Source organism: Ornithorhynchus anatinus, chromosome 8 (genome assembly GCF_004115215.2).
Source record: "Ornithorhynchus anatinus isolate Pmale09 chromosome 8, mOrnAna1.pri.v4, whole genome shotgun sequence".
NCBI lineage: Eukaryota > Metazoa > Chordata > Mammalia > Monotremata > Ornithorhynchidae > Ornithorhynchus > Ornithorhynchus anatinus.
In genome coordinates, this window is record NC_041735.1 from 2,492,247 (window position 1) to 2,507,987 (window position 15,741).

A 15,741-nucleotide genomic window follows, 5' to 3' on the forward strand; every position below is an offset into this window, starting at 1 on the left:
TGCCCATTTTCCAGGTTTCATAAAATATGGCAACTGAAAATAAAACACTCCAAGATGAGTGTGGTCATCTGGTTGAAAGTTTGGTAATACTGTTGTAAAATGCTATACCAATTTTGAATCTTCCTTTCTGTTTAAAAGTATGAAATTCTATTTCATTGAAGATATTGAGGTTCCAATGTCTTCCAACACTGATATAAACTGCTAATATATTCATAAAATACATAGAGCATCTCATTTTTACATCACTTTTGAGGGATTATCATGCCTTCTATTGTGGTAGTAAATTCCTCACAGTAATACAGCGGAATAACATCATAAACCAAGGCACAAGAATACAGTTGGCATCAACTCTTACGACGATTAAAACGCACAAATTCTTTAGCTAGCCTCAGGTCCTTTGTTCAGATTACAGAATAGGGATCCTGAAATTCCAAAATGACTTCAAATCACTGGCAGTGGATAAAGTGTATGTGCATAAGCAGATCATAGCCAACCAACATACCCCCTTGACTGGATAATACCGATCCTTCGTATTTATTGAGCGCTTACTGTCTGCAGGGCACTGGGCCAAACACTTGGGAGCATACACTATAACAGAGTTGGTAGTCATGTTCCTTGCCCGCAGCGAGCTCGCGGTCTAGAGGGGAAGGCAGACATTAATATAAATAAATAAATCACGGATATGTACATAAGTGCTGTGCGGCTGAGAGAGGGGTGAATAAAGGGAGCAAATCAGGGTGACGCCGAAGAGAGCGGGGGGAAAAGGCAGTGAGGGCTTAGTCAGGGAAGACCGCTTGGAGAAGATGTGCCTATAATAATGTCTGAAGGTGGGGAGCGTAATTGTCTGTAGGATATGAAGAGGGAGGGCGTTCCAGGCTAGAAGCGGGACATGGGCGAGAGGTCGGCAGCGAGATAGACGAGATCGAGGTACAGTGGGTAGGTTGGCAGCTAAAGGATCGTGATCAATTGCTTGCATTATCTGAACTTCATAAAATGGAAATTTACTTTTTAGAGAGAAGATTGGAGGAGGCAGGGAGGCAGAGAAGCCAGAAATGTTGTGAACGACAATAACAGTAAGCCCCAAATGTGGATTTGAACACTTTAAACTAGGATCTACCTGGAAACAAGGATTCTCTCGGCTACTGTAAGAATACTTAATAAATAAACCTTTGCCCTCGCTCCCCCCGACCTTCAACCTGGTATTTTCAAAATGGGGGGCATCACTGAGAATGCTTAACCTGAATCTTCAGAAGAAAATCTCAAAATAACGAGCAGCGTCATCCAGTGGAAAGAGCACAGGCTTGGGAGTCGGAGGACCTGGGTTCTAATCCCGGGTTTGCCGCTTGTCTGCTGTGTGATCTTGAGCAAGTCACTTAATTTCTCTGTGCCTCAGTTACTTTTTTTTTTATGGCATTTGTTAAGCACTTACTATGTGCCAGGCGCTGTACTAAGTGCTGGGGTAGAGACAAGTTTATCAGTTGGACACCGTCCATGGCCCACATGGGGCTTACGGTATTCATCCCCATTTGACAGATGAAGTAACTGAGGCCCAGAGAAGTTCAGTGACCTACTCGAGATCACACAGCGGACAAGTAGCGGAGTCAGAATTCGGAGCAAGCTCCTTCTGACTCCCAGGTCCTTGCTCGACCCACTAGGGGTAAAATCGGTAAAATGGGGGTTAATCCCGGTGGCACAGGGATTGTGTCCAACCTGATTAGCTTGTATGCGCCCCAGGGTTTATTACAGTGCCTGGAGCATAGTAAGCGCTTAACAAATACCATAAAAAAATTCCTTTTGCTGTCTTTTTATCCACAGAATACCAAGGAAAAAAACCTTTCCAAAAGGAAACTGCGATCCCTGCAATAAATATTTACAAGTGCAATGACTTTGTGGAATTCTACTAGCCATCCTTGACGAAGTGGAGACCATCTTCCGGAGTCGAGACCAGCATCTCGGCCAGGGACGGCGTCATCTGACACATGCACGACGCGGAGAAGAGGAATCGGGGTGTGGCGACGGCCCTCGGCTCCTTGGGCCCTTGTAAACGACCTCTTCTTCTTCTCCCTCACAGTCCCAGATCGCCTCTCATTGGACTTTCCTGCTTCTTCATCTGGTGGATCTGCTTCTGGAGCTGATCCTTGTCCAGTTTCATTTTAGCTTCGAGAACCTGTCTCAGCGACCCGATGCTTTCATAAATGGCTGCAAATCCTTCGAAGATGGGAAACAGTTAAGACGGTAAAAACGAAACACCACGATTATTTCCAAAGTCAAAAGTCTATAGAAAAGCCAGAACTTAAAATGACAGTGTACGCTTGATAAATGCAGAAACAAAAGGTCCAAAAAAAGCTTCAGGCTTTCCATACTGTACTTTTAGGATTGCCTATCCTAAAGATGTATCTTTAACTTAGGCCTATCGCTTCTTTAAGTCCTTGTGTGGACCTTGGAGTAAATCTCTGCGTGGGAGTCTAAAAACATGGCCCAAAATAATTCAGAAAAATCCCACCTAAATATTACTGAAATCTTGACTCGAGCATCCATTTCAGTTTCACTTGTCCCCCGTAATCCAATGTCTCCCAAACGTTTCTACTCTCCGGTGACCGTTCCGACACCTATGGACGGCCCCGCGCTCCACACCTTGTTTCAAACTCTTGTCGCACTGAGATTTCATACTATTGAATCGGCCTCTTCGCTGGTTCCCAGCCTTTCCCCACCTCTGGTGGCTGCTGCCCGATCTTTTTTGAAAACGGCCCTCGGCCCATGTCTCTCCTCTCCTCCAAAACCTCCGTTTTCCTCTACACCGTGGCTCTCCCCAGCTCCAAAGCCCTTCTAAAACGCCACCTCCTTCTGAGAAGCCTTCCCTGATTAATTCCCAAGACCATCAAATCACAGCAGTCCATTAACCACCCTTAACACTTTAGAATTTTATACCATCCTGAGCACTCATGCCAAGCCTGCATTCACGCATATTCGATTATACAGTCAATTATTTATTTAGCTATCTCAACCTGACGTATCGGCTTTATTCTCCGATGTATTCTCTTTCTTCCCCTGGCTTCCGGTATTTTTTATTATTATTATTGTTACTACTATTATTGTTATCATTATTATTGTACTTGATAAGCGCTATGTATCATGCATGGCAATTGAGTGCTGGGTAGACACGAGATAGGTTGAACGTATTCCCTGTCCCATATGGAGCTCACAGTCTGAAGGGGAAGACGTAATTTGTAAAAATTTCCGGCTATCTCCCTCAAAAGCCTGTAAGTCCTCAGAGGCCAGGGATATTTCATTTGCTTCAGATGGCTACTCCCCAGCCCTTAGTACAGTACTCTGAACACGCTGACGATGAGAAGAAAATTATTGCCTCATCTGTAAAATTGGGATTAAATACCTGTTCTCCCTCTTACTGCGAGGGAGTTCCGACACCTGCGAGCTATATGTGCGACAGGGAGCGGACCAACCTGAATAAAATATCATGATTATTACCCTAGTGCTTAGAACAGAGCATGACATATTGTAAGCGCCTAAAAAGTACCTTAAAAGAAGATTATAAATTCAGAATGAAAAATATGCCATTTTTACCAACTGTTCTTTACCTTACCAGCATTGAACTCAGCTTTCATTCCTTGTATGTCCTCATTCATCTGAATTTCAATCTTACTGATTCGGGCATATATCTTCTCTTCGTCGTGCTTTGGCCTCTGTGCTTCCAGATTTTTCTTTTGTATCTCTTCTATTTTATCCAGTTTTGCTGACATCTGGCTGAACTTCTTCTCTATGATCCTTTCGCTGATCTCCTGAATTGAGTGAAAGTAATACTATTTGCTTATTTCAGGAAAGAATGAAATTGCACGAGTATAAACTTTGCTAAGTTACAATCATTCACCATTCTCCCCCAACCAGAAAAAAAATCATTCCTGGCAAACAAACCGAAGGCCTAAACAGAATCCCAGAAGGCCAAGTGGAAATGAGAGAACAGGCCTTAAAAACAATTGAGTCTACCTGGCATTTACCTCTTTCCTCTTCCTTCAGGACTCTCTTTCTAGAGAATAAGGCAAATTAAGAGCAAATTGGGGGGCAAAACTGTAAGAGGTACCAAAAAGAACAAAGCTGTGGGATTGAAGAAGTCAGTTTGAGTCTTTCTAAAAAACAAAATGATTAATTAGTTTCCAATTTCAACTTTTTGTTTGTAGGCTAGCTGTACCTCTAGACTGTAAGCTTTGGATGAAGGGAATGTCACCCTTTATTGTTGTACTTTCCCAAGCGCTTAGTACAGTGCTCTGCACACAGTAAGTGCTTAATAAATGATTGACTGAATGAGCGTAGGAGTAGTATATGATCCTTATAAACCGGAAAATGAGTTTTGCTTCCATTTAATGCTTCCAGCTACTTAATCGATCAACTGTATTTATTGAGCACTTACTGTGTGCACAGCACTGTACTAAGCACTTGGGTGAGGACAAGGTAACAGAGTTGGTAGACACGTTCCCTGCCCACAGTGAGCTTACGGTCTAGAGGGGGAGTTAGACATTACAGATAAAAGAAATACAGATAAGTACCTAAGTGCTGTGGGGCTGACTGGTGAATAAAAGTACACACAGTAAGTGCTCAATAAATACAATTGAATGAATAATAATAATAATAATAATGTGGGTATTTGTTAGCTGCTTATTATGTGCCAAGCACTATTCTGAGCGCTGGGGTAGATACACGGTAATCTGGTCATCCCACATAGGGCTCACGGTCTTCAATCCCATTTTACAGATGAGGTCACTGAGGCACAGAGAAGTGAAGTGACTTGCCCAAGGTCACATAGCCAAGCGGCGAAGCCGGGATTAGAACCCATGACCTCTGACTCCCAAGCCCAGGCTCTTTCCTCTGAGCCACGCTGCTTTCCTAGTGAAAAAGTCCAAAACTGTGAGAGTCCCAGTACGCATAAAGCATTTTTCGTTATTATCGTTATCATTATTATTTTTATACTTAAGCGCTTTCTATCTGCCTTATTCATGGATAAGGTAAGGAAGGGAAAGGGAAACCCGGTGACAATCAATCAGTCACTCAGTCAATGGTATTTATTGAGTGTTTTCTGTGCAGAGCTAAGTGCTTGAGAAGTACAATAGAATAGAGTTGGGAAGGACAATTCCTGGCCACGAGGAACTTGCAGTCTACAGGGAGAGAAAGGCATAAAAATAAATTACAGATAGGGGAAATAGTAGAGAATATGGATATGGCACCCAAGTGGAGTGAGTCTCAAAGTATTTCAAGGTTTACAACCAAATGCACAGGTGACGCAGGGGGAAGAGTGGAGAGGGGAAATGAGGGCTTAGTCAGGGAAAGTCTCTTGGAGGAGAGGTGATTTTAGCAAAAGAAATACCTGGACTAAAGGTGCAAAATGCCTTGGACAAAGTGGACAAAAAGTTGGGAGATGAGAAGATGAGCCTTTTAGACTGATAAAGCATGACTGGATGGTATTTAAACGAGAAATCACGAAACAGAGGAAAATTGCTATCGGCGTTAATCTTTTATAGGAAAGTAAAAATGCAGAATTAGGAGAGAAAATGAGAAAAACCACCACAATAATAATAAGCGATTAATAAATGCCACCGTGTGCCAAGCACTATGCTATGCTCTGGGGCAGAGGCAAGAGCATTAGACACAAGACCATTAGATTAGACACAGTCACTGTCCCGTCCGGGGCTAAGAGGGAGGGGTATTGGTCATTTAATCCCCATTTTACGGATGAGGAAACCGAAGCCCAGAGACGTTAAGTGACTTGCCCGAGGAGACATAGCAGGTAAAAGGGGAAGCTGGGATGAGAACCCAGGTCCCAGGACTGCCACTCCTGGGCTCTTTCCCTGAGGCCATGCGGGAATGGAAGATAAGCCCTCTGGAAAGGGGGAAAACAGCATGCTCCACTTGACAAGATATGTAGACATGAGGTTATTTTTATTAACTCATTTTATATAACTTAATAATAATAATGTTGGTATTTGTTAAGCGCTTACTATGTGCCGAGCACTGTTCTAAGCGCTGGGGTAGACATAGGGGAATCAGGTTGTCCCACGTGGGGCTCACAGTCTTAATCCCCATTTTACAGATGAGGGAACTGAGGCCCAGAGAAGTTAAGTGACTTGCCCACAGTCACACAGCCGACAAGTGGCAGAGCTGGGATTCGAACTCATGAGCCCTGACTCCAAAGCCCGTGCTCTTTCCACTGAGCCACGCTGAACTTCTGCCATACTAAAACAAAGACCACTCTCTCAGCCACTGAAGCAGCAGAACAGTAGAAGGAAATGAGAATTGGTGGAGGGAGAAGGTGACTGACCATGAGGAGAGACAAATGCCATTTCACTGGGCAAATGGAATACCTATAACTTAATGTTTTTTGAAAATTCTTTGTAAATCAGCTCTACTCCAGCGGTTTCCCAACTGTGTTCTGCAGGAGACTGCTAAGAGTTCTGTCGGGGAAAACGCGCCATGGTACTGAGAGCCACAGTCATTCTTTGGCTTTGTTTGGTTTCTTTTTTCTTTTGGATAACAAAATTACCCTGTGTTGATAGGTGGGCATAATCAACTCATTCGAAGGATCTCTGTGGGATTTTTCAATGGGACTGTAAAAAAAAAACCCAAAAAACTTTACTAAACAAATATTAGAAGGGGCTGGGATATGTTCAAGAGTCAGAGACGCCTCGTGAGTCTAATGAGATTGAAATCCACAGCTCTCCACCACAACAAAATATCAGAGAATCCAAGGTATAGGCAGGTAAAAAGTGAGTTCTTGCTTCCAGCCGGGGTGGATATTACTGGCAGAATGGGAATCTGAAGATTTATTTAAGACCAAATAGAAAATCAACATTGTCTAATCGATCCATCAGCGGTAGTTATTATTTATTATTGTCTATCACTGAAATGGCTCCAAATATCTTAGCCTTGAAATGTTTGTTTCAAGAATTGCATATTTTATTGTGGATACTTACACTATTTTCCTTAACGATCAAGGAGAGTTGGTCGATTTTCCGTAAGAGTTCTTTTTCAATCCGTTCTTGCTCTTGTTGAAGCCAATTCCGTGCGGACAAAATCTGGGTGCTGAGTTCCTCTACAGTCCCTTTAAATCTAAGGAAGGAAAACGAGTTGAGTAGGGAATCTCAAAGGAGCAGGAAGATCTCTTTTCCTATCAGGATGCAAATTTTCAAATCCCTAGAATGAACTCACACCAAACAAAAGATACTTTATTTTTTCAAAATTCAGGAGGGAGAATCAAAGCTCTCTTTGATCTTGCATTCGGGGGAGGGGGGTGGGAACAGAAAAGATTGGGAAAAGGTGAAGGAAAACAGGAGGGACTGCCCTGTTTTAATATGAACCAGCTCACCTACTTCCGGGGCAAGTTAAAAAGTCTCATGGTGCTTAGGAGACTCTTGCTTGGACAGAGAGGTGGAAGTGAGAAACCAGCAAGGCGTGAATTCTGCCTTCCCTGCACGAGCCCCCACTAGGGTTCAAAGCCGCTTTTCACCTGGGATTCATTCATTCAATAGTATTTATTCAGCGCTTACTATGTGCAGAGCACTGTACTAAGCGCTTGGAATCTCATGCCCCGCCGTGGCATTCGGGAATCTGCAGAGCAGAAGAGGATCGATGGAGTCAATGGACAGTGATAGAAATCACGCCATCCCAGTGCCTTTAGTGCCTAAATAATAATAATGTTGGTATTTGTTAAGCGCTTACTATGTGCCGAGCACTGTTCTAAGCGCTGGGGTAGACACAGGGGAATCAGGTTGCCCCATGTGGGGCTCACAGTCTTAATCCCCATTTTACAGATGAGGTAACTGAGGCACCGAGAAGTTAAGTGACTTGCCCAAAGTCACACAGCTGACCAGTGGCTGAGCCGGGATTCGAACCCATGACCTCTGACTCCAAAGCCTAAACACAGCAAGGATTAAGGAGATGGATATTACAGCCTTAAAGATATTACAGTCCTGACCGTTGCATCGATAGAACCAAGGCCATTAGAGATTGCATGGTCAGGACAAGAGCAGACTTATCCTGACCCTTAAGGGATAAGGGTCGAGGGTGACGGCTTAAACAGAATTTGCCCGAAAATCGATATGTGATTTCTGGCTCCTAGCCAAGCCCTGAACCATTTCTGACCAGGAGACCAGAATGTACGGCCTCTTTAAAGCAAAACGAGAGCCAACCAAATGATTCTTCAGGGATTTGTTTCCTCCAAGCTTCCTCTCCTTTGGAGACAGGTCTCTTCTTGTGATCCTTCTGCCCCGTTGGGCCACGTGCCCAGAGGCAGTCAGTCAGTCAACTGAATTTATTGAGCCCTTACTGTGTTTGGAGCACTGTACTAAGCACTTGGGAGAGTACAATACAACAGTATAACAGACACACCGCCCTGCCACAGCAGACCGAGAGCTGACAGGGAGGAGTTCCACCCCGCTGCCTCAGATGCAACTTTCCTCTGTCGCCTGAAAGGGAACTGAGGCTTAGGACGGAGGTGGGTTGGACAAACAGCTGAAGCCGCATATACCACGCGGTGACCGTCTCCTCCACTGGACTGGAAACTCCTTGAGCGCAGTCCAGTCAAGCGGTCGGTACAGTGCTCGGCCCACAGGGCGTCCACCCTCTCTCGAAATAATGCGCCTCTGAGATGCCGCAGCAGTGGACAGAGCACAGGCCTGGGAGTCCGAAGGACATGGGTTCTAATCCCGGCTCTGCCACTCGCCTGCTGCGTGACTTCGCTTCTCTGTGCCTCAGTTACCTCATCGGTAAAATGGGGATTAATAATAATAAAAATGATGTTGGTATTTGTTAAGCGCTTACTATGTGCCAAGCACTGTTGTAATCCAACGCTAGGGTAGATACAGGGTCATCAGGTTGTCCCACGTGAGGCTCACAATCTTAATCCCCATTTTACAGATGAGGTCACTGAGGCCCAGAGAAGTGAAGTGACTTGCCCACAGTCACACAGCTGACAGGTGGCAGATCCGGGATTCGAACCCATGACCTCTGACTCCCAAGCCTGGGCTCTTTCCACTGAGCCACGTTGCTTCTCTAAGTCTGTGAGTCCCACGTGGGACAACCTGATTACCTTGTATCTACTCCGGAGCTCAGAACAGTGCTCGGCACATAGTAAGCGCTTAACAAACACCATCATTACTATCATCATTAGATGCCCAGGGCAACAAATCCAGGCTGCCCTCCTAAATATAATTTATATTTAAATTCTTTGAAAACTCCGAGAACCTATCCCGGAACGGGACTACTCACTTCACATCCAGAAGGTGGAGTTGGTGGTTGCTATCTCTGTGGGTCATCTTCAGCTTGGTGCTCTGCTCTGTTATCGACAGGTCGACTCGATTCAGGAGCTGGCAAATCTGAAAAAGAGAACCCTCGGCTCGCGGTCTTCTCCATCTCCTCTCCAAGTGACTTTGGGAAACAAGGAATTCGAAGGACTCTGCCTTCCTTAAAAATCACGCCCAAGACTCTCTCTGGGGCCTCGGGAGGCCAAATTCTAGCTTTCAGCCGCACGCTTCAATCGGCAAACCGGAGAGCGTCCTAAGGTAACGGTTTCTTAAGTTGTCTGATCATAAACGGGGCGCTGAGCTTCTCTATAATTACAGATCAGATTTGTAGAATTCTATCGGGTTCCAACTGCATTTCAAGATTATAACAAAAATAACACAGGTATCTCTTAAGCGCTTCCTACCTTCTAAGCACTGAACTAAGTGCTAAGATAGATACCAGATCATCGGGTTGGACGCAGTCCCTGTCCCGCAGGGAACTCAAAGTCTAAGCGGAGGGACAGCGAGAGAGAGAGACACTGCTCACAGGTACCGAATCCCCGTTTTACAGATGAGGAAACTGAGATCTAGAGAAGTGAAGTGACTTGACCGAGGTTGCTCAGCAGACAAGTGGCAGAGCAGGATCGGAACCCGGGTCCTGACTCCCAGAGGAAATAACTGCCAAAGGGATTTTTAAAAACTAATAAAAGGCGACGAGCAACTGATCTTCAAGCCAGGGGTGCAGTCTCTTGCCTCATGTTACCACTTCAACAGCCTCAGAAGATCCAAGACAGCGTGTGCCCATAACTGAACCAATGCCAAAGCGCTGCAGGGCATTTTAAGTTCCTTCTTTGAAAATAAACTGGATCGGGTTCAGGTCCTTTCGGGGGAAACTGGAGCTTAAAGGGGTGGCTTAATTTCTTACAGTTCAAGAGCGATTTATTTTGACTTTTTTTTCCACAGAATGCCTTGAGTGATCCAGATCTTTGGAGGCTTGGATATGTTGGAAGTCTGCATAAGTGGTCTAAACTGTGTACATGAAACAATTTTTTTAAACTCATCAATCAATGGTTTCGAGAGGTTACTGTGTTGACAAAAATATCCTAAATTACTTTTGTGAAGAATGACTGACAAAAGGATATATACGGCCTTCAACCTTGTGCCACATTTAAGCTCAAACTAAATTTTATGAGGAATTCCAATCACTGAAATGAGGAAATGGAAATTCATAAATGAACGGGATCAGTCGAAATAACGATCCTATTCCAGAGACCGTACGTTTTTCACTTTGTTTTAGAGTCATGAAAAATGTGCTTATTCTCTTTCCTGACAGGAATGATGTGGCAAATGACTTGACTTTCAGCAGATCAACAGATGGATAAGTGAAGCTTCGGTATACCCAAAAGTAAACCAAGAGCCACTGAGAGGAATGCTTTGAGATTTAATTGATGTTTAGAGTCACACACAGAATCTTGTGTGAAAGGCACTCTATACCTGCTGCGTAGTATTACCAGTGTGAACACGTTTTAGCGAGGCACGAAATATGTGCCGCGAGAAAAGAGTCTTGTTTCCCGCACCGCCCTCGTGAACTACCCAGCCTCTAAGATTTCCCGCTAAAGGCTTTTTCACAGTGCCAGTCTGAGGACCCGAAGTGAAAACGAGTTTAACAAGTGGGCAGGTGGAACTGAACCGCCAGTTACTGACGGTGCCAGACGGCGTGAAAGCAGGAAGCGATTTCATTTCTGCTCAGCACAGAGCCCTAGCTGCCCCTGCCCCCGAAATCTGAATTCTTCGCCCTGTGGCACTACAGCCTGGCAGAAGAGAACGCAGGCTCTGCAGAGGGGTCGTGGTCGGAATACCATCTGAAGTCTCAGCAACCCCCGGCTCACTTTCCCGGCCCCCGGAGGTGGGTGTGGGTGGGAGAAGCAGCAAGGCCTATCGGATAGTGCATGGATCTGGGAGTTGGAAAGATCTGGGTTCTAGTCCCGGCTCTGCCACTTCTCTGCTGTAAGACCCTGGGCAAGTCACTTCACTTCTCTGGGCTTCCTCATCTGTAAAATGGAGGTTGAGACTGTGAGCCCCACTGGGACGGAGACTGTGTCCAACCCAATTTGCTCGTCCAACCCAGCGCTTAGTAAAGTGCCTGGCACATAGCATTTAACGAATACCACAACTATTATTATTGCTATTACTATAAAGTCACTTCACTTCTCTGTGCCTCAGTTACCACACCTGTAAAATGGGGATTATGACTCTGAGCCCCTTGTGGGACATGGACTGTGTCCAACTTGATTACCTTGTATCTACCCCAGTGCTTGGAACAGTGGCTGGCACACAGTAAGTGTGTACGTAGAAACAGTGTGGCTCAGTGGAAAGAGCACGGGCTTTGGAGTCAGAGGTCATGGGTTCGAATCCCGGCTCTGCCACTTAGCTGTGTGACTGTGGGCAAGTCACTTAACATCTCTGTGCCTCAGTTACCTCATCTGTAAAATGGGGATGAAGACTGTGAGCCCCACGTGGGACAACTTGATTCCCCTGTGTCTACCCCAGCGCTTAGAACAGTGCTGTGCACGTAGTAAGCGCTTAACAAATACCAACATTACTAACAAATACCATTTAAAAAAAAACAAACAGGATGGAGTCTGCCCAGCTCCAGGGCATCCTCATCCTGGAGACCAAGCTGGTTTTAGGGCCAACCGGGGAATTTGGACCAGTGGACGGGCTTGGAGTAGAGGGGCTCCCCACTGGGGACATGGAACTGGTCTGGTTTTGTCTTGGAGTTGGACTGGAATCGCTCAATTCAAACTGGACCGAATGCCAGAGTCCCCTCTCCATTATTTAGTCAATGTCTGTCTCTCCCTGTAGATTGTAAGCTCTTTGTGGGCGGGGACCGGCTCTACCGACTGTTGTACTTTCCCACGCACTTAGGAGAGTGCTCTGCTCATAGTAAGTGCTCAATGATGGACTGACTGAGGTGTGAGGCTTGGGGCTCCCGTTCATCCAGAAGAATGGATGGGAATGTTGGGCTCTCTGATCTCAGAAGCTGGTCCAGGAGCTGTGTGGGCAGTTACTGGAAAACTTCCATTTCCCGCCTCCAGAGAAACAAAGCAGATCCTCTTTATTATTAGTTTTAATGATGTTCATTAAGCACTCACTACATCAGACACTGCACCAAGTGGGACTCCGTCAATATTTATTCATTTATTCATTCGACTCTACTTACTGAGCAAAGCATGTACTAAGTGCTTGGGAGACTACGATATAACACTATCCAACATGGGGTTTATAGTCTTAATCCCCATTTTACAGAAGAGGCAACTGAGGCACAGGGAAGTGAAGTGTCTTGCCCCAAATCACCCAGCAGACAAGTGGCGGAGCCAGAATTAACCTAGGAGCCAGAAGGACCTTCTGGTTCCTAGGCCCAGGCCCTTTCCACTAGTCCACGCTGCCTCCCGGTGTGACCTAGATCCTCTGGCTAAAATGGAATCCCCAGGTTAGAAGGTTGCTTTCAAAAGGCATACCTGTCCTTCAGCATCTTTAATTTTGGTTTCCAAAATAAGTTTAGCAGCTTGCTGTTCTTTGTTCAAGTGCTGAAGTCCTTCAAACGTTGATTTGTGCTCGGCAGACAATCTAGCTATACTGGCATCACACCTGTTCATGGAAACAGCAAGGTAATTTGCAATTAAAGTTCATATCACAGATGGGCAAATCTCTATTGAATTATACCCTTTAGAACATATAAGTCTCCTAAAATGCTAGTTGACTTGGCAGAGCACGCTTTTCATTGCCATTTCAAAGATACACAGTGGAATTTGGGGGGGGTTGTTTTTATGGTCTTCGTTAAGTGCTTACTAGAGTGTAAGCCCGTCAATGGGCAGGGATTGTCTCTATCTGTTGCCAAATTGTACATTCCAAGCGCTTAGTACAGTGCTCTGCACATAGTAAGCGCTCAGTAAATACTATTGAATGAATGAATATGTGCCAGGCAGTGTACTAAATGCTGGGATAGATAGAAGCTACTCAGGTTGAACACCATCCTTGTCCCACGAGGGCTCGCCGTCTTAAGCCCCATTTGACAGCTGAGGTCACTGAGGCTTGGAGAAGTGAAGTGACTTGCCCAAGGTCACACAACAGACAGGTGAGTGGAGCTGGGATGAAAATCCAGGTCTTCTGACTTCCAGGCCTGAGCTCTTCCTACTAATGATGGCATTTGCACAGCGCTTACTATGTGCCAGCCACTGTTCTAAGCGCTGGGGTAGATAAAAGCTAATCAGGTTGGACACAGTTCCTGTCTCACATGGGGCTCACAGTCTTCATCCCACAGATGGGATAACTGAGGCATGGAGAAATTAAGCGATTTGCCCAAGGGCACCCAGCAGACAAGTGGCAGAGCTGGGATCGGAACCCAGGTCCTTCTGACTCCCAGGACCGTGCTCTATCTATTAGGTCACGCTGCTTCGCACTAGGTCCCGCTGCTTCTCTAATTCAGCCACCTGCCCTTATCTAAAAATGTCAGCCAGTTACCAGGCAATTCAGCAGCAGGTTTGGAGTCGATTTCCCCTCTAGGGGCCAATTCTAGGAAGAAAATAATTCTTACACCACCCACGGGAATCCAAAGGCTCAGGTCCAGCATGACAGCGCAACTCCTTCCACTGATCAGAAGCAATTAAAAGCAACCACTAATCAGTTCTAATTACGGGGATTCTTGAAGTGCCTTTCCATGCTGAACCAGGATCTCCACCGAGCCAAGGGGAAACCAGGATCAGGTCCGTGGGTCGGTATTCTGGCCCCATGGGATCAAGGCCTGGGGTTAAGTCTCGGAGCGCAAAGCGGGCTGGGGAGTCCTGAAGGGAGGGTGAAACAGAACCGGGGCAGACACTGTCCCCAGGCCCCAGCACGGTGCAGATCTGTGGGAAGGGTTTAGGTTCCCTGGAACAACAAGAAGCAGCCTTCAATCGATCAGTCCGAGCGCTTACTGAGTGCAGAGCACGGGATTGACTGCTTGGAAGAGCACAATTAAACAGAGTTGGCAGTCATTTTCCCTACCCACAACCACCTTACAGTCTAAAAGGGGAGACAGACATTAATATAAACAAATTACGGATATGTACATACATGCTGTAGGGCTGCAGGAGGGGTGAATAAAGAGTACAAATCCAAACACCAAGGTGACGCGTGGTGATAGCATGACCTATGGATAGAGCACGGGTCTGGGAGTCAGAAAGATCTGGGTTCTAATCCCAGCTTCACCCCCTGTGTGCTGGGTTACCCTGGGCAAGTCATTCACTTCTCCGTACTTCAGTTACTTCATCTATAAAATGGGGATTAAGACTGTGAGCCCCATGAGGGACAGGGGATGTGTCCAACCTGATTAGTCCGTATCTACCCCAGTGCTTAAGTTTGATTCCTGGGAAATAGTAAGCGCTTAACAAATACCATTAAAAAAAAAAATGACCGGGAAGGGTGTGCTTAAATGGCAGAAGTTAGAAGAGAGTACAGCTCACCATTCCCCAAGGCAACAATTTAGCCAAGGGCCACTGGGACATCTCGTACCTGTTTTTCACCTATTCGCGATGGCAGGAGGAAACACGTCCCCCTAGTTACCGGCCCGGGAGTGGCCTTGTCTCCTCTCCCCTGCTGAGGAGGGAAGGGGCCCGACTCTGAATTCTGCCTCAGAGCCGGAAAGGAACCGTTGATGTCTCTAGCCCTTTTCCCACTAGGAATGCCAAGTTGACGGCTAAAGCCGCCATTTCAACGGCGTCAGCCCCGACGTGTTAAGCTGGCCGTTCTTGAGGAGGCAAAACCGTCACTCCCCGAATGATTTCTGGGCCTGCAATTTTTACCGCTGCCTTTTAGTGGCTTGGCTCGGTTGCGCTTAAAATATTTATTTTGGCAGGACCGGGCCTTTTACTCCCTAAACATCCAATAATTATGTATGTTGCCACCTAATTTGCAAACGCAATTAGGTTCTGGAGAGACAGAGTCTCTGCATTCACAATTCATCGCGCTTTCAGAAATTCTGGAGGCCAATCCAGAGACTACCGGAGAAAAGACAGTTCTAGAAGTCTCCAGTTGTAATGCATGGACAGTATAGGTCAGGTCTCAGCACCAAGCAAAGCTGCCAACCTAGCGTCCCCATCGACTGAGCCCATTCGTTCGGATTTTTGGCCCTTAGACCGTATGTCGACAGGGTTTATCGACTGTCTGGCGTGGGCGGAGCCACTCGGGAGTATACGCTAAAAGTAAAAGTTACTGAGTCGAAGATTATATGTACAAGAGAGCATTCCAGCCCAGTTATCTTCAGCCTTGATAATAACAATAAAATGATGATGGCATCCGTTAAGTGCTTCCTATATGCGTCAAGCACCGTTCTAGGCACCGGGGTATTGGCAAGCTAATCAAGTTGGACAAAGCCCCTGGCCCACATGAGGCTCACATTCTTAATCCCCATTTTACA

The 15,741-nt window shown here is 45.9% G+C and overlaps 1 protein-coding gene across 2 annotated transcripts in view; it reads right to left on the reverse strand.

Annotated features, from left to right (window-relative positions):
• Window positions 1–1,723: 1,723 nt before the first annotated feature.
• FAM81A (family with sequence similarity 81 member A) overlaps window positions 1,724–15,741 on the reverse strand; it is a 37,929-nt gene continuing 23,911 nt past the window's right edge. Inside the window, exons 4-8 of one of the 2 annotated variants that reach the window (XM_029070194.2) lie at window positions 12,806–12,935; window positions 9,271–9,377; window positions 6,978–7,113; window positions 3,602–3,797; window positions 1,724–2,208 (exon numbers count right to left, since the gene is read on the reverse strand). In XM_029070194.2, the coding sequence (XP_028926027.1) occupies window positions 2,066–2,208; window positions 3,602–3,797; window positions 6,978–7,113; window positions 9,271–9,377; window positions 12,806–12,935 (712 nt within the window). In that variant the 3' untranslated portion in view covers window positions 1,724–2,065. Of the gene's footprint in view, window positions 2,209–3,596; window positions 3,798–6,977; window positions 7,114–9,270; window positions 9,378–12,805; window positions 12,936–15,741 lie in introns of both variants that reach the window. The other variant, XM_029070195.2, reaches the window with a different exon arrangement.